The sequence below is a fragment of the Alligator mississippiensis genome, chromosome 6 (assembly GCF_030867095.1).
Source record: "Alligator mississippiensis isolate rAllMis1 chromosome 6, rAllMis1, whole genome shotgun sequence".
NCBI classification, from domain to species: Eukaryota; Metazoa; Chordata; order Crocodylia; family Alligatoridae; genus Alligator; species Alligator mississippiensis.
Window position 1 is genome coordinate 50,318,134 of NC_081829.1, and position 24,516 is coordinate 50,342,649.

General features: G+C 48.1%; 2 protein-coding genes across 3 annotated transcripts in view; both read left to right on the plus strand.

The window, feature by feature from the left end:
- Window positions 1-22,668, plus strand: part of REEP3 (receptor accessory protein 3) — a 92,536-nt gene extending 69,868 nt beyond the window's left edge. For both annotated transcript variants that reach the window (XM_006266921.4, XM_019496690.2), the window contains 3 exons: window positions 10,229-10,376; window positions 14,550-14,701; window positions 15,975-22,668. In XM_006266921.4, the coding sequence (XP_006266983.1) occupies window positions 10,229-10,376; window positions 14,550-14,701; window positions 15,975-16,031 (357 nt within the window). In that variant the 3' untranslated portion in view covers window positions 16,032-22,668. The remainder of the gene's footprint in view (window positions 1-10,228; window positions 10,377-14,549; window positions 14,702-15,974) is intronic.
- The window catches only part of LOC102568065 (solute carrier family 22 member 15-like), a 66,815-nt gene continuing 59,242 nt past the window's right edge, over window positions 16,944-24,516 (plus strand). Inside the window, exon 1 of the mRNA XM_019496688.2 lies at window positions 16,944-17,030. The gene's annotated coding sequence lies outside the window, so the exon portion shown is untranslated. The remainder of the gene's footprint in view (window positions 17,031-24,516) is intronic.

Below are 24,516 nucleotides of genomic sequence, written 5' to 3' on the forward strand. Positions count from 1 at the left end.
CTGGTATAGCTCTTTTTGTAAAATCTTGTCACCTCTACCACCTTCTCCTGCTTTTCCACCCAGGTACCACTGTCTTCCTGCACTGCTTTAAGCTCTCCTTTTTCTGCTTTCACTTTGGCCAAAAAATATTGGGACCTTTCTTTGTTTTGTCCCACACAGGGTGCTTGTACTAAGAACACTTTTTCTCATTTTTCTTTTAAACCAGCTTTCTAACTATTGCCTTGTTTCTTCTAGGTCTTCCTGTACCTGTCTTCCTTCTGTGGTTTTCTTTAGTAGCTCCTGCATCTTTGTTTGTAGCTCTCTTAGTTCTTTTGTTCTTTTCTCTGCACATCTCCAGCCTTTCTTCCTGAAGAATTCTCCCATCCTCCTCTTCACCATCATCCACCATTCTGTGGTACTTCTGAAATATTTCTTCAGTGTTTGCCAACGTTCATGCTGTCTTGTGTATGCTTGACATCTTTTCATCCTGTAACAGCTGCACATTTAACTTCCACAGCCCCTTCCCTCTCATGGGGCTCTTTCCGAGTTTTCATTTCCACCTTCAGCATCCGGTGATCACTAAAAGCCATGTGTCTTTCTTCCTTATCCTTGTTTCTTTTGATACGAACACAAACTCAGTTCTCAGTTGTCTTTCCACTGGGGTCTGTTCTAGTGAAAACTTTCTCCCTTGCCCACACAGCTCTTAGCGATTCTTTTTTTATTATATTTGTCAGCAGTCTGGATGAGCTATCCAAGCTCTATTTCCTCCTTCCTCTGTTCTGTCATCCATTTTGATTGTACAATTAAAATCTCCCACGGTTGTGCACTGTCTCCCTCTGATCACATAAACTGCTAGCTTTCTAAGCAGCACATTCCTTCTCTCCCTTTCTGGTGATGCACATGCATTGAGCATATCTAGTTCTGTTTCCCCCGACTGGTTAGTATCATTCGTAATAATCTGCCACTGATGACTCTTTCTACCTGCTTTGCTCTCAGCTCTGGGTTCCTGAATAATATTGCTACCTCTGCCACTTTGTTTATATTAGTCCCTGACCACCAAGATATGGTCCCCATCTTCACCTTTTCTCAAAGTGTTTATAATCCCTCTCTCCTGGTATACCATGTTGTAAGCAGATTATTTGCCCTTACTTGATTCAACACTGGTTCAGTCTGTTCCCATGTTTTCCTTGTTCAGATACTACTGATGTTAAGCGAAACTATTGTCTATGGCATTTATGCTTGTTTTAAAATGAGTGTGCCTGCCCCTTTAAGGTGTGTCTGCTGCTGCTCAGGGTGGTAGACTGCTTCTCCTCCCTCTGTTGCATTCCTGTAGCATTTGTAAGCTGCCAGATTGTTTTCGTGTTTAGGAAGGCTTGCATATCCCTGCCTCCCTGCTGCTTCCCGCCATCTGGTCTCCGCTCTTGGACTGGAGCTCAGAGGCATTAGGTTTCCCTCATTATCAGGTTTCTTCTTCCTGATCTTCAGCCCTTCTTTCTTTTTCCTGGCCTGTCTCTCTGGTTCTTTTTCTTGCTCCATCTCTGCTTCTGTTGTCCCCACCCCCACCCCCAAGCTGTTTTCTATAACTGCCTTTCTTTCCATTCCAGCTCCTATCTCCTCCTGTGCTGCCTCATTTGCAGATGTTTCTCCCGCCTGAAGGGTTTCTTCCACTGTTTCTACCTTGGTGGCCAACCCCTCCTCTCCTCTGCTGGGTTTTGCTGTTCCTCAGGAGGTCTGACTACACTTACAAAGACTTTGGGGCACCTACAATACAAATGTCCCTCTTTATAAATAGTGCATTTTAGGGACTCTATGCTCCTCTATGCTCCATCTCTTTATATCTGTGGCACACCACGAGGGGACAGCGCGCGGACAGGTGTCTGACTTATCTGCAATTGCTGCACCATTTTGGTTGCCCGTGGGTGCATTATAAAAACCCTGGTGTGCCTCAGTCTGGATCACTGGAAGGAGCAGCACCCTACTTGGACTCCACTTGTTTGCTTGTAAAACTACTTGTGCCCTTCGAGATCCTGCCCAGATACTGTATCTGTCCCTTACTTTCTCTGCTAACATTACCCTTTGGACATATTTTTCCATCCATCTTTCTATGTCTTCTGCCTCTAGTAAATCTGTGTACATTCAAACTATAATCAGTCTTTCTCTTGACTTTTCCCTGCTATGAACTTTATCTGTCTTAATTCCTTCATCCCATATTCCTTTTCATATTTCTTCCAAAAGTTCTCATAACCTTCTCCATCCTGGTAAGTCAATTCCTAAGCCTTTTGATTCAAGAAAGCAGTCAGGCTGGTGAGATGCTCCTCCAAAATCTCAAACAGTACCTTTTTCCAGGAAATCGTATCTGTTCATCATCGACCCTGTCCGTCTCCTACTGCTGGTTAAAGTTGCCTTTATCAGCAGCCCCTTCTCTCTAGCTTCTCTTGGTGCCTGTTCTATATTGTCCCACTGCGCCACTCCCAGTGGGTTGGCCTGCTGTCATGCTCCCACCATCCTCTGCTTTTCGCCTGTATTTTCTCTTGCTGCTCCCGCTCTCCTCTGCTCTTGTCTTCTTTCTGGCATCATCATTGCTGCCTCTGTCATTGCTCCTGCTGTCACTTCCTTTCTTCCTTCTCTACCTTCATCCACTCTCCATCTGTCTCTAGATCTTCATTTCCACTCTTTAAAACTTTTTCCACCTCATGCTTACTTGCCTACCACTGCCATTGTTTTTAACTTTGGGTTTCTTCCTCATTATACCCCAAAGCTCTATTGATCCCTGTCTTTCTGCCTTTAAGGCATTGATCAGGTTTTCAGTGCTGATGGGAACCTTCCCTTTTTCTTTCTTTCTTCCTTTCAAGATGGCCACTGACAGGTGAAACCCTTCTGAGCTCCTGCAGCTCGGGTGCCTTTTGTGTGTTCCCTGCACTCCGTGCCCCCCTTCTCCTGTCCCCACCCCCCAAAAAACCTTGCCTCTACCCACCCTGTCCCTGGGGACCCCCTTCCCCCCCGGCTTTCTGAGCGTTTTTTCCCTGGGCTCTGGCAGCCTCGGTTGCCTCTGCCCCTCCCCCACCTCTGCCTGAGTTCTCCCTGTGATTCCTGCTGCCTCCCTCCCCCAGGGCCCCTTACCTTGGTCCCTGCCATCTCCCCCTGCCTTGGGGCTTGCCCTGAGCCCCCTGCAGGGTTGCTCTGCCCCCCCTCAGGCCGATTTTGGGGCATTTTGAGCCCCCTCCCAGCCCCAGTCCCTGGGGTCAGTGTGAGGCTTTTCTTTTTTTTTCCCTCCTGGGAGGGAGTTAACCCTCTCCTCCGGGATGCCTGCCAGCAGCCAAGGCACTTGGCATGGGGATGTTTCTGCAGACCTTCCCCTCAGCCATGGCATGCGGGTGCATGCCCCTCTCCACGTCACGGTGGAGGACTGCGCCGGAGCTCTGGTGGACCTGCTGGGACGCCGGAGCGTCCGGTATGCCTCCCAGGTCAATTCGGTGCCCATTAGCTATCTGAGCTCTCCCAACCTGGTGAGGGAGATGTGTGCGGCGGGGCTGGAAGTCTCAGGGGTCCACCACTTGCTCACGCCCCTGGAGACCCTGGCAGTGCGGGTGGTGGCCTCCAACGTGCCCCCGCACCTGTCAGACTGGGACCTCACCAACGCGGTCGAGCGCTACGGTGTCCTCACCAGCCCCTGGCGCAGGCTGACCATGGGGAGTAGGGACCCCAAGCTGAGGCAGATCCTGTCCTTCCGGAGGCAAGCATTCATGCTCCTCAAAGGGGACACTCAGAAACTGCCTCCCTCCTTGACTTTTGCCTCGCAAGGGAGGTCCTACGTGGTGTATTTCTCCTTGGGTGGGAATTCCTGCCGCCGCTGCGGCGGCAGCTCCCACCTAACTGCCCAGTGCCCGTTTGGGCAGTCGGCCGAGGCACTGGCTGCTGCGCCCGCCCAGGAGGATGGTGCATTCACCTCGGGTGCGGGACCCTCATCAAAAGGTGGGGTTGGGAGACCTGCCAAGCCCCCCTCCGCCCCTGCTCCATTGGAGGGGCTCGACCCCTCTGGCAGTGGCATGCCACCCAGGGGGGGGCCTGGGACATCCTCCCAAGTTTCTCCCGCCCCTGTCGTAGCGGATGCCCCTTCCGGTGGAGGGGCTGGGGAGTCCTCCCAGTCCCTTCCTGTCCCAGTTCTCCCCGGGGTGGCTAGTCTCGGGCGCTGGGCCCCCGTCAGGTGGAGCACCCGAGACCCACCCCCCCTCCACCCCTGCCCCAACCGAGGTGGTGGACCTGGAGGTGGCGACACCCAAGCAGCCTGGCCCACCCCCTACGGGGGAGGTGCCAGCTACTCCCCAAAAAGCAAAGAACAAGAAAAAAGGAGTGTCTAAAGGAGCTCCTGCCCCTTCGGGGCCTGTCTCGGACAGCACCAGGGAGAAGGCAGCCAGGGAACCTGAGCCCGCTCTGCCTGCCCCCCCCCCCCCCCCCCCCCCCCCCCCCCGGAAACCCTGCCACCTCTGGCCACGACTGAGAGTGTCTCGGAGATGTCTGGCAACCTCTCACCCCCGTCCCAGCCAGTGGGGCCTGTGAGCGGCAAGGCAGGGGGAGAGTGCCTGCCTCTCGAGCAGCGGCAGGCAGGAGAGAGACGGCGGAGGGTCTTGCCACCCCATCGCCCGCTCCCTTGCCTGCCGGGGCCGATGAGGAGGAGGAGATGGAGTGCCTGCCCTCTGAGCGCCGCAAGCGGCCCCGGGAGCGGGACGACATCTGCCCCCCAAAGCGGATGGAGATCGATCTCCCCGAGACGGTCCTCGACCCAGATAGAGAAGGGGGCCTGCTAGGGAGCCTGGCTATTGAGGGCACTTTCACCAGTCTTACCGGGAAGTCCCCTCCCAGGGTACAGCTCCGCCGGTTCTCGGTCGGCAGTATCCACCTCCTTCTGGAGAAACCCCCCTGGGTGGCCCCCAGCTATGGAGGTCTCCTCAACCTCTTGGACCAGACCAAGGGCCAGAGGAACGTGGCCGAGAGTATCCGGCAATGGTGCCCAGACCCCGCGTGGTTTGTCCGCGCCGCTAGCGATGCGGCGAGGCTTGTGCGCCGGGACCCGGGCATGCGTCAGCATGTCTTCCGGCTCGAGAAGCTGGTGACCCGGGTGAGGGAGGTGTGGGGCTGAGGCGGGCTCGCGGAATAGGGCAGGGCAGCGCTAGGCCTTTCCCCTGTCTCCGCGGTTTTTCTGCCCGGCGTCCGTCACCTTCTTTCCCACCGATACCCTGCCTACCCTTCCTCCCTCTTCTCCTGTTCATGGCAGTTACCACAATTGCCTCGCTCAACACCAATGGCTGCAGAGACCCGGTGAAGCGGACGGCCGTCCTGGAGGGCCTGCAGCAGAAGCGCCTGGCGATTAGCCTTCCTCCAGGAGACGCACAGCGACGCATACGTTCAAGCCAACTGGCACGCCGCCTGGAGAGGCCGCTTGTTCCTGAGCCACGGCACCAACCTCAGCGTAGGAGTGGCGACCCTTCTTTCGCCGCAGCTGCGGTACAACTCAGCGGTGGCACGAGAGGTCATCCCCGGCCGGCTGCTGACCGTCCACGTCACCCTGGCACACCAGAGCCTGCTTCTCATCAACGTCTACGCGCCCACCGACGGGAGAGAGAGGGTCGCCTTCCTAGAGACCCTGGGCAACCTCCTGCGTGATGCCAGCGAGAAGGACGACCTGCTCCTCATGGGCGGGGATTTCAACTGTACCGTCAACACGCTGCTAGACCAGACGGGGCCGGAACCGCACCTGCCTTCGGCCTGCAAGCTGCGGACTGTGCTGGAGGCGGCAGACCTCGTTGACTCCTGGCGGGTCCTCCACGCTGATGCGCGACAATACACCTGGGCAAAGATGAGTGCCAGCAGGCTCACCGTGGCCCGCCTCGACCACCTCTACATCGGCCAGCACCACTTGCCGTTGCTGCGCGGCAGCTGCATCGTTCCATCGGGCCTCTTGGACCACGCCTACGTCTGCTGTGAGCTGAGCCTGCCTGGCAGAGCACGCACGCAGGCCCCTTACTGGTGCCTCAACGTCAGCCTGCTGTAGGACACCCGCTTCAGCGACTGCTTCGCCCACCTCTGGAGGAGCTGGGAGGCGGCGCGAGCAGACTACCCCTCCTGGCGCCCGTGGTGGTGTGGGGAAGGTCCAGATCCAGGCGTTCTGCCAGCAGTACAACCAACTGGCGGTGAGTGAGCTCTGCCGCCACACCCAGGAGCTGGAGGAGGACGTGGCGGAGCTCGAGGCGGCCCTGCTCCGTGCGGGCAACGACGCGACGCTCCTCGAGAGCCTCCGCTCCCTCAAGAAATGCTTGCGAGAGCTGGCGGAGGGCACGGCCCACGGCGCGCAGGTCCGTGCCTGCTGCCAGGAGCTGGCAGCGGGTCGATGCCCCGACCAGCTGCTGCTTTGGCCTGGAGAGGCAGCGGGCCGCGGCCAAGACGCTGGACCACCTCAAGACCCCGGAGGGCTGACTGCTCACGGACCTGGGCGAAGTGCGGGAGCATGCCGTCGCCTTCTACCGGGACTTGTTTGCGGATGAGCCCGTCTGTCCGCGGGCCGCCCAAGAGCTGCATCGGGACCTGCTGCACCTGGGCGCTTCTCAGGCTGAGGCCCTGGAGCGTGAACTCTCCCTGGCGGAGCTGGAGGCCGTGGTGGGGGGGCTCGCCTCGGGCAGGGCCCCGGGCCTGGACGGCCTGCCCGCAGAATTTTACAGAGCCTTCTGGCCCCTCCTCGGACCCAGCCTCCTCCGCGTCTTCTGCGAGAGCCTTGCCGACGGGACCCTGCCGACCAGCTGCCGCCGGGCCGTGCTCACCCTGCTGCCCAAGAAGGAGGACCTCCGCTGCCTGAAGAACTGGTGGCCCGTCTCCCTCCTGTGCGCCGACTACAAGATCCTGGCCAAGGTGCTGGCGAACCGTCTCCTCACCGTCGTGGCCTCCGTCATCGGGCCCGAGCAGAGCTACTGTGTGCCGGGCAGGACCATCCAGGACAACTTGTTCCTGCTGCGTGACCTGCTCACAGCCGCGGAGCTTTTTGGCCTGGACGTTGGCATGCTCTCCCTGGACCAGGAGAAGGCCTTCGACTGTGTCGACCACTGGTACCTGCTTGGCACCCTCGAGGCCTTTGGCTTCGGGCCGCTCTTCACCGCGGCGCTCCGGGTCCTGTACCACGACGCCTCGGGCCTGCTCAAGGTGAACGGCGCGCTGTGCTCCCCGTTCCCCATGCGTCGCGGCATACGCCAGGGCTGCCCCCTGTCGGGCATGCTGTACGCCCTGGCCGTCGAACCACTGCTGCACGCTCTGCGACGTCGCCTGACCGGCCTCGCCTTGCCACTGGCGCCGGGCCCCGCCACCGGCCCCCTGCTCCGGCTGATGGCGTACGCGGACGACGTGACTGTCTTCCTGGGCAGCCAGGAGGACGTGCGGGCCCTGGTGGACTTCCAACTCACCTACGAGCTCGCCGCCCCGGCCCGCATCAATTGGGGCAAGAGCGACGCCTTCCTGCTGGGGACGTGGGCCGGCATGCTGCCTCTGGACCTGCCGGGAGGCCTCGCCTGGCTCCGGGAAGGCCTCAAAGCCCTGGGCGTGTTCCTGGGGCCACCGGCCTTTGCGACCCGCAACTGGGAGGACCTGGAGGAGGGAGTGGAGGCCCGCCTGCAGCGCTGGCGCCTGCCCGCCCTCTCTTACCGCGGCCGGGTCCTCGTTGCCAACAACCTGGCGGCGGCCACCCTGTGGCACCGCTGCGCGGTGCTGGACCCTCTGCCGGAGCTCCTGGAGAGAGTGCAGCGGCTCCTGGTCAACTTCCTGTGGGACGGACGCCACTGGCTGCCCCGAGCTGCCCTCTACCTGCCCACCGGGGAAGGGGGCCAAGGCCTGATCGACCTGGCCAGCCGGGTGGCCGCCTACCGGCTGCAGGCCCTCCAGCGGCTCCTGTACGCCGACGGCCACCTCCCGTGGCGGCAGCTGGCGTGCCGGTTCCTGCGGCGAGTGGGGGGCCTCGGCTTTGACCGGGAGCTGTTTCTGCTGGACCTCACTTTCCTGAACGGGGCGGTCCTTCCCCCGTTCTACCGCAGCATGGTGTGGGCCTGGCGGGCGGCCTTCCATCTCTGCCCCCAGGCCAGGCGCCTGCGGTTCCCGCACCTGCTTCGGGAGCCTCTGGTCTACAATCTGGCCCTGCAGCGTGTCACGCCGAGCCTGGCCTCCGCCAGCCTCGCGGCAGCCCTCATCGAGGCGCGCACCACCCGCCTGGAGCACCTCCTGGACCCTGCTTGGTCGGCGTGGCTGTCCCCTGAAGCCCCGGCTGCCTGGCTGGCGCTGCGCTCCGTCTGCACCGCGGGCCGGCTTCTGCGGACCGTCAGGGGCGCCCTCCCGGCGGAAGCAGCGACCGCCCTGGAAGTCCATCTCTAGGCTCGCCGGACTCTCCCCACCTCGGCCGCCGCGCACGACGCCTTCCCACTGCTGCCTGTCATCCCAGCGGTACCCGGCGAGCTGGCCGAGCGGCCCAACACGCTGCTCAGGCTCCCGGTGCCCCCCAGCAGCAATACGGGCTGCCCTTTTGGCACCCTGCCCCGCAAGGGCCTCTACATGTGGGTGGTGCGCACCCGGCATGCCCAGGTGCTGGCCAGCTGCCGTGACGCCACGTGGCAGCGGCGCCTGGTGCGGCCCGGGACCCCAGCGTGGCGCACGCTGTATAAGGCGCCCACCGCCAAGAAGACCGGCCACCTGCAATGGCGGCTCGTGCACGGCATCCTGGCCACCAGCACCTTTGTTCGCCACCTGGACCCGGTGGCCTCGGCGGCCTGCCCCTTCTGCCCGGGAGTGCCGGACGAGGACATTTTCCACGCGTTCCTCGATTGCCCCCAGCTGCAGGCGCTCTTTGCTACCCTGGGTGCGCTGCTTCGGGCACTGGGCCGGGACTTCTCTGAGGACGTCTACGTCCACTCCTTACCCTACCGGGCAGCGGAGAGGGCCGTGGTCAGCCTGGCCAACTTCCTGCTGGGCCAGGCCAAGATGGCCACCCTGAAGAGCCGGCGAAACCGGCTCACCGGGACCGGGATGGTCGACGCCCTGCAGCTCTTACGTCTGCTGGTGCGGGCCCGCCTCTCGCTCGAGTTTGAGCACGCGGTCCTGCGGCGGACGGTGCCCACCTTCGAGGAACGCTGGGCCCTCGAGGGGGTGCTCTGCCGAGTCAAGGTGGGGCGCCTGCTCCTTGCCCTGTAACACCCCCGGCTGCTCAAGCTGCGGCGATGCGTCCAGCAGGCTGAGGCCTTGGACTTTGCTTCATGCGGGTCGAGCCCTGAGGCCCCCCATGGGTGTCCCTGCTGGCAGAAATGTAAATATGTAAATAGACCTTTGGCTCGCTATGGTTTTTTAGTCTATTTTCCGTATGTATTTTGTCCAAGAGGGGCATTTTAATACCCCTTTAAAGTGTCAAATGCATTTGTAAGGTAATATTTTTTCATTAGGATCCCTTAGCTGTGCCAGAGTGCACTGCTACATTTTTTAAGTCATAACAGGTATCTTCATGAGAACTCTGACTAGACTTTTATAACCTCTGGCCACTTGAGGCTGTGCTTTCAAACATCTTTCAATGAGTTGTTTTGTATTGGTACCAATTCCCGACTGATTTGCGGTATTCATTAAGAATACACGCTTTTAATTTTTTCTACCACCGATACTGATTCATATTGATGTATAAGGAAAATATAAAATCCTTTGTATTGCTTTTGTTGCTTGCAGCACTCATTTTTCAAATATTTTTTATGCTGTGGAGAAACAAGTATAATCTGGACCTCCATGTAAAATGCTTTATGTTACTTTAATTGAGGACTCTGAAAACTACATTTCAATACTTGAGAAGTGGAACTGGGTAATAAATATACATGAATACATATGTAGCATTCCTGATTTGGCATTAAAGGCATATCAGGAGGAGAGGAGAATCTTTAATCTGCCTAGAATAAAGAGCAAAAAATTAGAACTAAAACATTAGTAATTGTATTGCCACCACACTGCATTATTATTATTTTTTGTAAATCCTTTTCACGGAATATCCTAATGTTAAGCTTGAGAAAAATGCCACTTACGTAGGAGGGGAAAATGAATACTACTTAAATACCAATCTTCTGTATGTGTGTCCTAAGATAAAATTGTAATATAACAAGAAAGCATGTATTTAACTTTCTTAAATCAATATTAAGAATAAGTAAGCCTTCTCCATTTGTTCTTGAAAGAAACTATTACTGTGTTCCAGAGTCAAGGTGCAATAACTGAAAGGCTGAGAAGTTTCAGTATGCATGATTTAACAGCTATTCAAGGAGATGAGCCTGTAGGACAGAGACCCTATCAGACTTTACCAGAAACCAGAAAGAAAACCAAAAGTTCAGTCAGTGAATCTCTGGGTATGTATTATCTTTCTCAAATTTTGCATCCCTTTTGTGCCATTGAATTCTGATAAATGGAAGGAATAAGTACTGTTTTTGTCTTTAAATATTTGCAAACTGTCTCCTTATTTAAAAAAATTGGTATTCATCATAATATTTTTTAAACCATTGTAACTAAGGTTGTGGATTTGTTTTATCTTGTAGGCTCTTTCATAAAAATGAGGGTAAGGTATGAGAACAACTTATTTAAGTGAACTACGTTTGTGAGCCACTTAAGCCCGTGAACCGCTAGTTTAGTGAAGTAGAAGACAAATATTTTGGATTCTACTTGTAACTGTTACTAGTCGTATCTGTTCTGAAATTGTAGAAATTGAGTAAATAAGTATGAAAGGTAAATTTAACAAGTTCATAATGTTGGCAAAGTCACTGGTTAAAAGGTGAATCTTCTTGTTTGGCAATAACAAAGTCATTAAGTTGTCACAATACAAAAATATTAAAACAATATGTCTTATATATTTTAGACTGTATCATGTTAATATTAAATTAAAAAGATATATTGTAGCCATTGGTGAATCTAGGATTTTGAAAAGGGGATGGAGAAAGGTGGGGGTGCATTATCACCAGGGTTCCAAGTTTTCTGGTTCCCATGGAAAAACAGAAAAAACCACATTTCCTGTTTTTATTAGAGGAAAAAATGGATCTTACCTTTTAGCAGACAGATCTGCAGATCTCCCAGTTTTGCAAATAGCTCTGCAGGCTGGCAGAGTTCTAGCCTGCAAGAGCTAATTGCAAAAAGGGTGAGAAACCTCTAGCCCTGCCCAGAGGAGAGGAGAGAGGGGGAAGGATGGGGTCTGAGGCTTGCACTCACCCGAGGCTTGGATCAGGCTCACTGTTCATTCGTGGGGCCTGTAAGGTAGTGGGGCTTGGGCTTGCAGGGCAGGGATGGGTGGGAAGCTGGCTGCGAGAAGCTGGCTGGGGTATGAGCCAGATTGAGAATGGGGGGGGGGGGGGGGGGGGTGCAGAGTGCATCTCTATGCCTGCTCGCAGGGCAGCAGTGCCCCTCTCTGGACCACACATGCGCCACCCAGCCAGATGGGGGGGGCAGGGTTTGCACATGGTGGGCGCCACTGCCCCGCACTGTCAGTACCGCACCCCATGCTGCGTTGCCACTGCCAGTTGCCCCATGACTACTTTGCCGTGGCTGGTCAAGCCCCCGCCACCCCCCCCCCCCCCTTTGGTGCCCATCTGCAGGCTGCACACGGGCCGCCTGGCCGGCTGGACAGAGCAGGGGTAGGGAGGGGCTTGCACACGGTAGTTGCCACCACCCCACGCCACCACCACTGCTACGGCTCACACTGCTTTGCCATGGCCTGTCACACATGCAGCTCTACAGGCAAGTGGCATGACAGTGGTGGCGTGGGGTGGTGGCAGTGACAGCCACTGTGTGTGAGTGCTCCCCCACTCCTCTGTCAGGCCAGCTGAGCGGTGCATGTGCAGCCCGCAGAAGGGGTACCACTGCCCTCACCCCCCAGCCCTGTTCCTGGGAGCGGGCACAGAGACTCACTCCCCCTCCACCCCACTCTTGATCTAGCTCCTACCCACCCCTTCCCTTTCCCGCACACACACTTACCTGCTGGTTTGTACGTGCCTGTGCCTGCATGTGTGGGGCTGGGGGGGCTGTTGTGGGGGGAGTGTGGGGCAACAGCCCCAACCAGCCCAACCCTGTGGAGGCTATGGGATGGGAGTGAGGGGCACCAGTAGGGCTGGGTAGGGGGGGAGGCTGTAGGGGGCCTTTAATTTTAATAATGGATTTGGGGGCTTTTATCAGAGAATTTGCCATTTATTTATTTATTTAATTTTTTTAAATTGGAAAACCAGGATCCCTGATTATCACATAACACAAGTGACTTTTTTCTGGTTAAAAAGAAACTAGAAGCAAAAAAAACCCCCCAACTTTACTGGAATGGGTATTAATTTGCTATATCATATATAACATATCAAAACACAAAGTAGGCAAAAATAATCAGAAAATATATATATTTTTAGTTCTGTTGTTAGAATCAAGTGCACATCTTTTTCAAATTCATAAAACAAAATTAAGCTTTCCTGAGCATCTTGACAGTGCATCCAATGCATTACTGAAAGTTATTTTCACTCCTAAGTTAATGTTCACTTGAGTTAATATTTGTAGGCAGGGTTAAAAACAGTCTGCTGAGCTATGAAATGGGAGCTACCTTACCAGGAGCATCTAACAGGCAGCAGAATTGCAGAAGAAAGGATAACTTGATCAGTGGAACCATTAGAGACCATTAAAAAGGAGAGAGCATTGTTAATACCCATGGAATGAAAAGTTTAGAAGGAATTAGGTAGATTATAATGAGCCCTGAAGTCAATTGACTCCCTCACTGCTGCCTGAATAGAAGTGCTGTTGTCACTGCCAGGCAGTTTTTAAATGTAGAGTGGAATCAAAGGTGGATATGACTGCATCCCTTACCTGGATTTACCCTTGACTGTAGCAACTAGCAGCAAACACTTAAGATTCTAGGAGGTATCTTGTCTTCCATTATGAACGCATTATGCTTATGAGTCTCCATGCTACTTTAAAGAAAAGATTAGAAGAGTTCAGTTGCAAAAGTTCTTTCTTGTACTTTGTGGCTGAAGCCTGACTAAAATATAAATAAGTTACTGTCCTTCGCAAAGGAATATTTCAGTTTTGTTTTATCTAGGTTTTTTTTTTTTTCTTTTAAGCTACAAAATGCCTGGGTTAAGGTGTGTTTTCCCAAAACAGTGCCTTTTAATGAAATAATGGTTATACAGAACTGTTCTGGAGAATAAATAATTGCTAGAGTAGGCGATGATGATTGAAATGGGAAGTGCACTTACCCACAGGCCCTTCTTGAGAGGAAGGCCTATAAATATGTTGTGCCAGCGTGCTTTACACAGTTACAGCTGCTGTGTACAGGCCACTTCTATGCTTTGTATATTCTTGAATTGAATTGCTTGAAAATGCTCAACATTCCAGTCTGCAGAAGAACTATTTTAATACAAAATGCAGTAATTTGTCATAAATTGGCTGTAATATTATTGTATTTATGCTATTTTTTAACATAGTAAATTATCTTGACTTTGTATTTCGTACATATTGTCCACTCCTGGATCCAAATAAGACGGGACGGGTTTGTAGCTTTACTTCGTTACTATACAAAGCATTTTGCACCCTCTAGTGAAAATCTTTGGTAATATAGTCAGTTAAATTTAAGAACAGGTATAGTCAAAGTTTGTACTCAACCTGAGCATAACTTCTGGATGAGGTAGCTGTTGTGAGTCTTGAGAAAAGCATTGTTAAAATGAATTTTGGATTAAGACTAATTTAAAAATAAACCCTCCTAAACTCTTCAGAACACTACAGGTAGGGTATCTTTATATATTTTGCCTTATTTTACTATTTGTACTTTATATTCCCTTTTAGCACTTCTGTCTATCCATTTTACCTGCTATAGCTTATGTTCCTTTCTGTTGGATTTATTAGGATTGAATTTCCATTATTTTAAGCATACCTGTCTGGCTGGCTTGAAATAACTTCTGGAACCTTGCCATTTAGCTGTAGTATGTTATTGGGTATGTCTTTGTTCTTGAGACATGACACTTAAAGAATTATGTATGTGAAATTTGAAGAGCTCATTTAAGAAAAATGAAAGAGACCAGGGAGAAAAACCTGATTAGTAGCTTCAAACATTATTTTAAATACAGCTCTGAATTTGCTGTATGTACGCAGTATTTGCCACTAATCCCCAACTGCAGTAGCACAAAGAACTCTTCCAAGAAAACAGTAAGTTAGAGGAGTGACTAAATTATTAGCGGCAGTTGGACAACTCTAAAGGGACAAATGTGTCATGGCCAAAGACAGACCTAAGAACTATGTGATCAGGGCAGTAAAATGCTGATGTACTTAATTTTAGAGCGCATTGCTGTTTGTAAATAAGTTTCTTTTCTGGTTCGAGACAGCTGATGCACAACTATTTTAGCTAGATAAAGAGCAGATGTCAAAGAAAAAATTTTCATCTCGTTTCAGCAAAATTAGTGGACCTCAACTAACTTGAATCTTCATCAGTTTTATTTTGCCTATACAAATTAAATGTTGTGCTACCATTCTCTCTGTAGCCAAATCTCTACCCTATGGTTTATTCTTAGGTTACAGGATTCAATTAGAGAGAAATTCTGGAGATGATAAAACTGATGAGGAAATGGAGGGGACACATTCAGAAGATGAGATGTTTGCTCAGAGGGGCCTTCGAAGATCTCAGAGCATGAAATCTGTAAAAAGTATTAAAGGCCGCAAAGAGGCAAGTGCATTAGCTCACTAACAATATTCAGTTTTATTGGTAATAAAGTAACTTTGAAAGGTAAAAAGTCCAAGCATGCACACTATTATAATTTAAAAAATGTTAGAGTAATTCAGCAATTTTAATTAAAATATAAAACACCAAACGTAGGTATAGTCCAGAATATTTTGCTTCTCCACGTAGGTCTTAATTTAATTCCACTTCTGGCTCCCTAGGAGAAATGAGGGAAGCAACTACTTATTCAACTAAACAACAAACAGAGGAAAAATATGGGGAACCTATAAGAAAACATTGAATAAACGAATTTGAACACACATTTTAAATGCATGTTTGTTAGAGTGCTGGAGACTCCAGGCCTAAAGTCTGGAAGCTACTTGGAAGGAGGAAGTGGCTCATGTATTGTAGTGTCTTCATTTAAATGTAGATGATAAATCCTGCTGCCCTGTCATAATGCAGAAGACCAAGTTCCTTTTTGTGGCTTTTATGGATGTGTTGAACAAAGAGCACTAAACCTGGTCTACTTGGCTTTGTAACAAAAGTGGGGATAAAGAATCAGCAGCTTCAATCAAATTACCAACCAAATATACCACAACATACAAGTATCATGCTTCATTGCAATTCCTTGGCCATCAACCAGAGTGAAAAGAGGACCTTCAGCATGCCCTAAAAATGATCATATTTTGGCTTTGTTTTTAGACAGAAAGGGAGGTGAGAGGGAAAAGAGCACTTCCAAAAGCTATTCCAAAAGGAATATTTTGCTGGGACCACTCCCATTTCTATACTGAGTGGGATATATATATATATATATATATATATATATATATATATATATATATATATATATGTATATATATATATATATGTTTGAACACTCCTAGAACACAACAGGTAATGAGTACAGATCGTAGAGAATTGGTGTCAGGTCCTCCCCTTGAGAGATGCTGCCACAATCTTTACCATTTAGTTTGACTAACATCAAATCCCAGGGAAAGCACATTGCAATCATCCAGTTTTGAGGTGACGACAAGAATACATTCAAAAGAAATGGCCCTGTGATTTAAGGCAGCAGATAATGAAACAAAACTGTCCTGGTTACTGGTGCTACATGACTGTATACCAATAGCTGAGGGTTCAACAGATATTATGAGGATATGAGCTTTGTGAATGTTAATAACAAATGACCAGTTCATTTTTTTTTTTTTTTTATCTTGGCAATTTTTTATGCAGTTTGAATAGTAATACTTGATTTCTAAACTCAATTTTTTCTTTTCAGATACGCTATGGCTCATTAAAATATAAAGTGAAGAAGAGACCTGCGGTGTATTTTTAAGTGTATTCCACTAATATCTGAAGATAGTTGCTGTATTTTAGTAACTTGATTTCAGCGTATCAAATATCCAGGATTTTTATATATGAGAGCGGTAAACATGGTGATAGGACTTAGTTTTATCAGTCTAAATAGCTGAATATGCTACTCTCTCTGCTTTTGTTTAATTGCTTATCACTTGGACATGACTCTTACATTTGACTAGGTCAGATTCAAAGTTTCCACATTTATTAAATTTTGTAAGAAATTAAGTGAATGACAAAGTGAAGTCTGACTTTCAAAGGTAGTGAGCTGCTACTACTTCCATTACCATCAGTTGAAGTTTTAGGTATTCAGAACTTAATGAAAATTAAGCCCATTCTGTCCCCTAGTTTAATGAAAAAGATGTACTAGGATTTCTGAAAAAGCCTTTATATTGGCACAGAATGTGCAGTTTAAGGAACAATAGATAAGGATGCAGGAAGGAAAAAGGGAAAGACATTTAAACTTGGCATGTCCTCAAAGAACCTTCTGTTATATTTCTGAGCGGTAACATAATTACATTTTAAACATTATTTGGTGCAAACCAGGTGTTCACACAGCACTTTATCTGTACAGATTTGCACAGTTGTTTACTAATTTACAGCTGTACATGTAATATTAGTGATATTTTTTAAAGTTAGATGAGTAGTTGGTTTGTAGTAGGTTTTGTGTTTTGTTGTTGTTTTTATTCCAGTAGTTAAATCCTTGTATTGTCATCTGTTTCTTCTGCATCTCCCATGTGCTTTAATTAATTGTCACTGTTTTAAGAACTTGGTCAGGTGCCTTTTTGCTTTTTAGGAAGTACTTTTCCTCAAGCACATTCAAATATAATGCAATTTATTTGTAATTGTTTTCAATTTCAGGTTGTGGTAGGAAAAAGATTATAGCAGTTACTTGGTATTGGAGACCTGAGTTGTGATCTGCAACTCAAACTGACATGAATAGCTTCTCAGAAATGAATTGGAACCGGAGATTTACTAGGTTTGTGTTAGATTGTTTATTTGGTGTCCTGCATGGGTTCCGATTAGTCTTTAGAATTTGATTATATGCTTTTCCTTAATTTCTTTAGCATTCTTCAGTTATTATGAAAGCACGTGCATAAATTTTCAGATCTGTTTTCCAGCTAATTCACTACTACAACCAAGTGTCTGATATTGCAGCTGCTTATACAGTAGTGACTTTGGATTGTTGCATGACATGAGGCTGATTCTGAAGAAACTTTTTTTACACCAATATCTCTAACCAATAGAGACAGGAAAACACTATGTACAATTGTGAAGTTTGTATACATATCACTATCTTTTAAAAGGCTACTGTCTTAAGATCATGCCAATATATATCTCTGCTATATAGATCTACTCCAAATATGATAAATCTAAGCAAAGGCTAGAAGTGCACCGATATATCCGTTGCCTATTGGATCGGCACCAATAAAAGGGGAAATGACATCAGCTATTGGCTTTTTTTTTTTTGTGTCATCATAGCCAATAATGTTTACTTATCATTATTACTTCTGGCTAGGGTCCTGGACACTTGTGTTCCCTCTCCCTCATGGGGTCAGAGCCCCTGAATACCTGGGTTCTCTTAGCCTGCAAGGGGTCCTGCCTGGGGCTGCCAGGAGTGAGATACAGAGGGTGCAGGGAGTGAGATACAGGGGGTGCTGTGTGCATGTGCACAGCTGCATGCATGCATGTGGCCAGGAATACAGCCTGACAGTTTGGAGAGCAGCTCCTTGCAGGTAAGTCTCTGGAGGGGAAGGGGCATGGGGCGGCAGATCGAGGCCCCCACAGTGAGGGAGAGAGCGAGGCAGGGGCTGGGGGCTCTGCTCAGCTAGGGCAGTGCATGGGACATAGGGCCAGGGCATGGAGCAGGACTGAGCCATGGGCAGATTGGTGGGGGGGGGGGCAGCCCCCTCCACTGTATGCGGCCCCTGGAGGAGATATGGGAGGGGCATGTGCACCCCCAAATTGTGTGTGGGGTGGATGTAGGCTGCTCACTGTGGGCTCAGGGCTCTGCTCTGCTTCCTTTTCCTCGGGAGCCCTGTGCCGGCCGTGCGCTTCCTGAGCACCTGGCAGCAGTAAGGGTGGCAAGTTGTGCCCCCCCTCGTCCCACTGCCGGGTGAGCAGGGGGCGTGCGGCCAGTGCGGGATTCCTGGAGCAAAGGCAATAGGATGGAGAGCCCCGAGCCCTCGCCAGGCAGCCCATATTTGCCCTCACCCCGCTTGCATCTGCTCCGCTTTAAAGCGCCTCCGTGTTTAAAAATGGTGGCAGCAGCGCTTGAACTAAAGCTCATTTGATGAGCTTTAGTTCAAGCATCCCCACTGCCATTTTTAAATGCTGGGATGCTGATACATGTGGCACAGGAGGCTGCTGGAGTGCACCCAAAAAAAGTGTGTGTTTATGTCAGTAAAAATCAGTTATCAGATTGGCATCGGCTGATATGTTTGGTTAATAATTGGCTATCAGTATCCACCAAGAAATCATTGCACCCCTAGCAGAGACTATATAAGATGGTGTACTGTGTCACCATTTGCGGGTAGGAGGGTTGCCTGTTTCTGAACAGCCAGCCCTGCCCATCTGCTGCTGCTTCTGCTTGACTGGGGCAAATGCAGAAAAATAGTGGTGAAGCCGTTCTAGAGGTGCCCCATGTATCTTCACAACTACATGACTGTGATTGTTATGGGTAAGATGCATGCTTGAGAATGGATACTGCTGGTAATACTGGAGATGCTGTGTTAGGCATATTCTAAGAGGGCTTTAAGAGCAAAAAAATTTCTCTAGCTTTCCACTCATTTACCATCCTCGTGTACAAGCTCAACACAGCCTCTAACAGATTCTTTAGGCCTGTCCTAAGATTTTTCTGATTTGGGCTGTTATTACCACCAGAGCAGGTCTACTGGTAGAAGCATCTTCTGGGTCATTAATATAGATTCAACACAAGCTGTCCCATCTTGGTTTAATCAGTGTCAAAGATTTTCTCTGTGCAGGGTTACATGATACAGGGTGCATCTACATGAGACATTTACTGTGGAGTGGACTAATTAGCTCCACAGTAAAGTCTCTCAGCATGTGTGGCTCAGTTAGGCTGCAGTAAACTAATAAAAGCTGCTGTAGGTTAGTACTTGTAAACACAAGTACTATCCTTTGGTGGCATTGTTTAGTGCACAGCAACTTATGTAATGTTGATGGGTCTGGTTGGGGCATGAGGATGCTTCAGTGAGAGGGCTTGCCTGCTGGCTAGCCCCGCACTGGAGCAACCTTGTGCTCCAGCCAGCCCCTCCACAGTATGTTGAATTGTGTTGGAGGAGCCCCGGGCTGGCAGGCTGGCCCCTGGTTCCTCTGCTAGCTTGGGCTGTTCCAATCTCGCTCATTGTACTGTGGTTCCAGGCACACATGTAAGCACGGTACTTGGGAGCAATAAACTCTGGGGCAGGCTGTGCTGGAGTTTATTATATCGCACTAATTGTACAAGTAGATGCGCCTACAGTGGTTAAGTGTGGCTTGTTTATATTACTGTTACCTTATGTAGAGCTGAAATGGTGAGAATTTAGAAGTCTAGTGGAGACACCTAACTGAGTGAATACTAAAGCTCTGTTGTACAGGAAAAGTTTAAAAAAGACACTACCTTTTAGTTGGTATCTGTAGCATTCTATAAGGTACTAAAAACACCAAGGTTGACACAGCTTCACTGAAAGATTTCATGAAGCAGTTACAAGGAAGCAAAATGTATACACCATATATTATTAGGACATAGCTTTTTGTTACAAACGTTTTTTACCATTCCCTTCTTTGTCAGTTCGTGTATCAAGCCAGCTGCCATGGTATTTGAGCATTGTTGGCAAGGATTTATCCCTTACATCCTGTTAGAGTTAAATTGTGCAGCAGAGACCTTAATTTTTACACCTCTGGGCTGCATGTGACCTGCAGGCTGTGGCCACCACCCCACTCCCTCAGTTGCTTCTGCCATGGCAGCCAGGTTCTTTGAGCTCTCTCTGTCTCTCTCTGTCTCTCTCTTCCTCTCTTCCAGCTTCTATTTCCTGTCCCTGCTTCTTGGGATGGAGCAGTGTAGCAGGAGAGGGTAGCATGTTGTGCATGCACTGAGGAAGGGAGCTGGGTTGTTTGTGCTGCATGCACATGGCAAGAGGATCTAGGCTGCTCACACAAGGTGGGTGGCGCACATGGCCAGGAGTGGGGGTGGGTGCAGTGGTAGCAGACGTGCCTGTGTTGTGGGGGGAGGGAGAGAGGAGAAGGGTTGCCTCTACAACACACGAGGCCAGAAGTGGGGGAGCCAGGCTACCTGTATGATGCAATGGGAGCTCTTGGGGGTGAGGGCTAGCTTGTGGCCCCCAGGCTGCCATTTTTAGCACAGGGATACTGATACATGTTAACTGGAGTCTGCTGGATCATGGTAATTACCACAGTCCAGCAGACTCAATTAATTATCATAACTATCATATCTACCACTCATCCTGTTTTTTCAATTAATTGAGTCTGCTCTGACGCTATGTGCAGCCTTGCTGCACGTGTAAAGATGCACATAGGTTCTTTGTACTTCAGTGCCACCACAGTCAAGTTAGTGTAGCTTTCTCTGTTTTGATTTAGGTGTATTAGCCTATGACTGGCACTTAAGAAGGTAGGGGAGATATAGTAAAATTGTTATCATTAGGAGACATTAACCTGATGAGGAATGGCTCATATTCAAAAACTTTTCTAGAAGTCTACCCCAACCATGCAGTTGGTCCAGTAAAAGCACCTGCAACAATCACTGCCTCTTGAGAAATTAACACCTTATACAGGAGTGGCAGTTCTCACTTTTCAAGGCTTCTAATTCAAGTTTTCTGCAGCCTCATACGCATTTTGAAGGATCATTCTCTTGAGCATAACTGTACAGTCATTTAAATAATAACAATTCTGTTATATGTAGTTGCAGACTCCTGGTCAGTCTGCAACTACTCTGACTTACCAACTCAATAACTCCAGAGGCCATATTGATAGCATTTCTTCTATGATGCAAGTTTTTCTACAAATGTTTAGATTAGGGGCTGAGATTTTTCAAAGCAGTGCAAGGGTTTTAGCTGTATGCCTTCTATTTAAAAGTAACAAGGTAGCCTAGTGGCTCTGTTGTATACACTGGCAGCCAAACATGACGTTTTCCATTGCAGATGCAAACCTGGTGGAAGAAGATTTATTAACTTGTATCTGTCATTGTCTCTCACTGTCTATGTCTTGCTCCTCACTCGTCTTTCCCCCGCCCCTGCATATTTACTTTTTTGTTTTTTACCACTTGAATACCACATTGCACTCCCAATGAGCACAGCACCGTTGAGGAATGGCTATTTTACAGTTCAGTAGGAAAGAATTTTATGCGTGATCTTGGTCAGTTTCATTCCAGCATCTTCCTTTTGAGTCTTTCCAACAACCTGATACGTTCTTTACTAATTCATCCCATACCTTGAATCATGTCTTTGGGTTAGTTGTGTCATATCTACCACTCATCCTATTTATTACCTGTTTCCTTGCCATGCTTGACATTTGATTGACCTCTTATATGAAACATTATGTTTTTTTTAATCACGGTGTCCAGGGAATTTTCAGAATTTGGGCTAGCAACACTGAACAAATAATTTACATAGTTCTAGCCAGCAGATATCCAAGAAAACGTTAAATAAAGGTAGATGTTGACTCCTAAGATCATTGTACTTCATTTGGTATGTTTCGGAAATTAAAATATGTAAGCAAAATAGCTCAAATAAATGCAAGAAGGCATTTTCAGAGAACTCTGGCCCTTTTCTACTGCCTGGCACTATTTATAGTTTCAGCTACTTAAAGATTGAAGTTTATGAAAAGGTTCGAAACATTTAGTCAGAAACAGTGATGGATTTTGTGAACTGTTTTAACTCTGTTGTCAAACAAAATTTCATCTTGAGTGTATGTAAAACTATCAGCTTCTACTTTTAAACAAGAATGTGTTTAACTCTTTAGCTATGCTGATGAAAAGGTAAAGATTTATCTTTGCAAATATATGTAGTTCAGAATTTAAGAGCAAAGTAACTAACACTGCTAACAAAATGGTCACTTTCTTCCCTACCTCTGAAGTGATTAAATATTATCCTAAACACACCACAAAAGTAACAAATTTAAATTGATGAGCATCACTGAGAAGCTTAAAAATTAGGTATATTGAGTGGTAAATTAATACTAGATATATTCAACAGTAGTAATGTTGTGACACGAGATGCATTTTATAGTTTGTTTTTATCAGTTGAGGTGTCAGTATTCTTAAAGTATTTTTCTACAAAAGATGCATGTTCGTGAAGGTAATATTCATAACACTTTCAAGGACTTTGCAGTGCTGCAGTTCCCCAGATTTAGTCTACGTTGAGACTGAACATAGTAGCTTTAAGAATCATATAATATAAGCTTTAATTTTTCTATTGTACGATTAACTTGCTGTCAACTTGTTTACATATTTGTAAAAGAAAAGCCTTTAGGATGATTCATCAATTTACCTTTAATACCTGTTAATAAAATGCTATTTTTTTAGCAGGATACAATGGGTATCTTATTACTATGAGTGTGACTTTTAAAAAGTGTAAAATAAATAGCAGATTTACTGGAAACTAACCTGTTGGTCTTATTTTTATGCATCCCTAATCTTGGATTAACATTACTCGACTTTATCATTGTTCGTTAACTCCTGCTCAGATGCTCCAAACCCAGGACTTTGCCCCAAAGACATTCCAGTTGCACCCCCAGCAGCTGTTCTTAAGCTACCAGTTTCCAGCATGCTTGAGAGCATCTCCTGGAGATGACCCTGAAGCATCTTTCCTGGCATATTTTTGGGTGTGGAAGCAGATGTGGGTGGATAGGTATGGGCATCTAGGATGTGCTTGCACCGTGCTGTACACATGACATAAAGGCAAATTCATTTAGATACTGGGGGTGGGGGGTGGAAATTCAGAACTGCAAGTTAGTCTGTGTATTCTATCCATTAACTTTATTTAATTGGAAACTTTCCATTCCGTTAAAAATAATTCTACACAGTTTTTAGAAAAGTGCTTTTCTTTGGGAAGGGTATGTGTGTTTATCTGGCAAAGGTAAATTGCTTTGGGGGTCTTATTTTGAATGGGGATTTTTTTTTATTCACCAGAGTAGAATGCTGTGTGGGTTGCATATGGTCCTTCACTACTTAAACTTTTGGTTTTAAAATCTCACTACTACATGCTGCCTTCACAGATCAGACCTAAAACTTCACAAACTTTATTATGCTATGTTGTTAAGCTTCATTTATAAGTCATACTATTTTATTGATGGCATATATTGGGTTAATTTTTGTAACCTGTAGATTTCCACTGTTTAAATTCACATCCATGAATAGACTTTACATAACAAGGACACAGAAATGTGATTTAAGGTAGGATATTCCTTGATGGTATGTACTAAGTACATGTATTTGATCCCCTTTAACTGTGACCCCTCAGGTAATCAAACACATGCTCACTTATGACAAATAGGCCAGGAGGTTGAAAGTTTACTCTTTCCAGGCTTTTCCAAGCCTTGTTTCAACTGTGCATGCTTGAACAGAACATCAGAATGAATAGAAATCTGGGCTCTACATATTGTGTCTAAAAAGGTTGAGAACCACTGTTCTAGATGGACTAAACTACAACACAGAAAGGTAAGTGCACAGTTGAAAAGATTTATTTTTACTTGAGTTCATTAAAAAGGGCCACTTTTTGTAACAAGTCTAGAAATGACAGATTTCTGTCTGGCATTACAGAGAGAGGCGATCTGTTTTCCAGCAAAATGGCTTTTTGTCAGCAAAAAACGATTTGTCAAAACTGAAACCTACAGCAAGGATTGGCGACCTGTGACCCAGGGGTCAAATCCAGTCTGCAAAGCAATTTTACCTTAGCTGACATTGAAGAATATGGTCACAGAAGTTTATATATTCTGCAGTTGGTCACTTTTTTTTGTGTGAGAATGCACCGTCTAATGGAACAGCTGTTAGATATTGCCGCCAGCCTGTTTTACAACTCCTCTGTGTTCATTTGGCTCATGGCCTGGGAGAAGAGCCAGTTGTGTCCCATGGGAAAGTAAGGACTGTGTCCTATGGGAAAGTAAGGGCCGGGTAATTTTGGGTGGCTCCCGGAGCTCTTAACCCCTGGATTATCTGCACATTAACACCTGAAACTAGTTTTAAGTATTAGTGATGCAGCTCAGAATTATTTTGCTCCAGGACAGTATTATCTTTGTTCTGTGTTATGCAGCTTATGTTACACTAAGGTGCAACCATTGCAGGCTACACGTTGGTATAAACGCACACTCCCCAGCACTCCAGATTTCCCCTGCCCCCACTTGTGGCTGCTTGCAGTGTCTGTCCCAGGGGAACAGGTAGGGGCTGGGATTCTTATATTTCAGTCCTCCAGGCCTCTGGTGGCCTGGACGTGTGACACGTTCCAAACTTG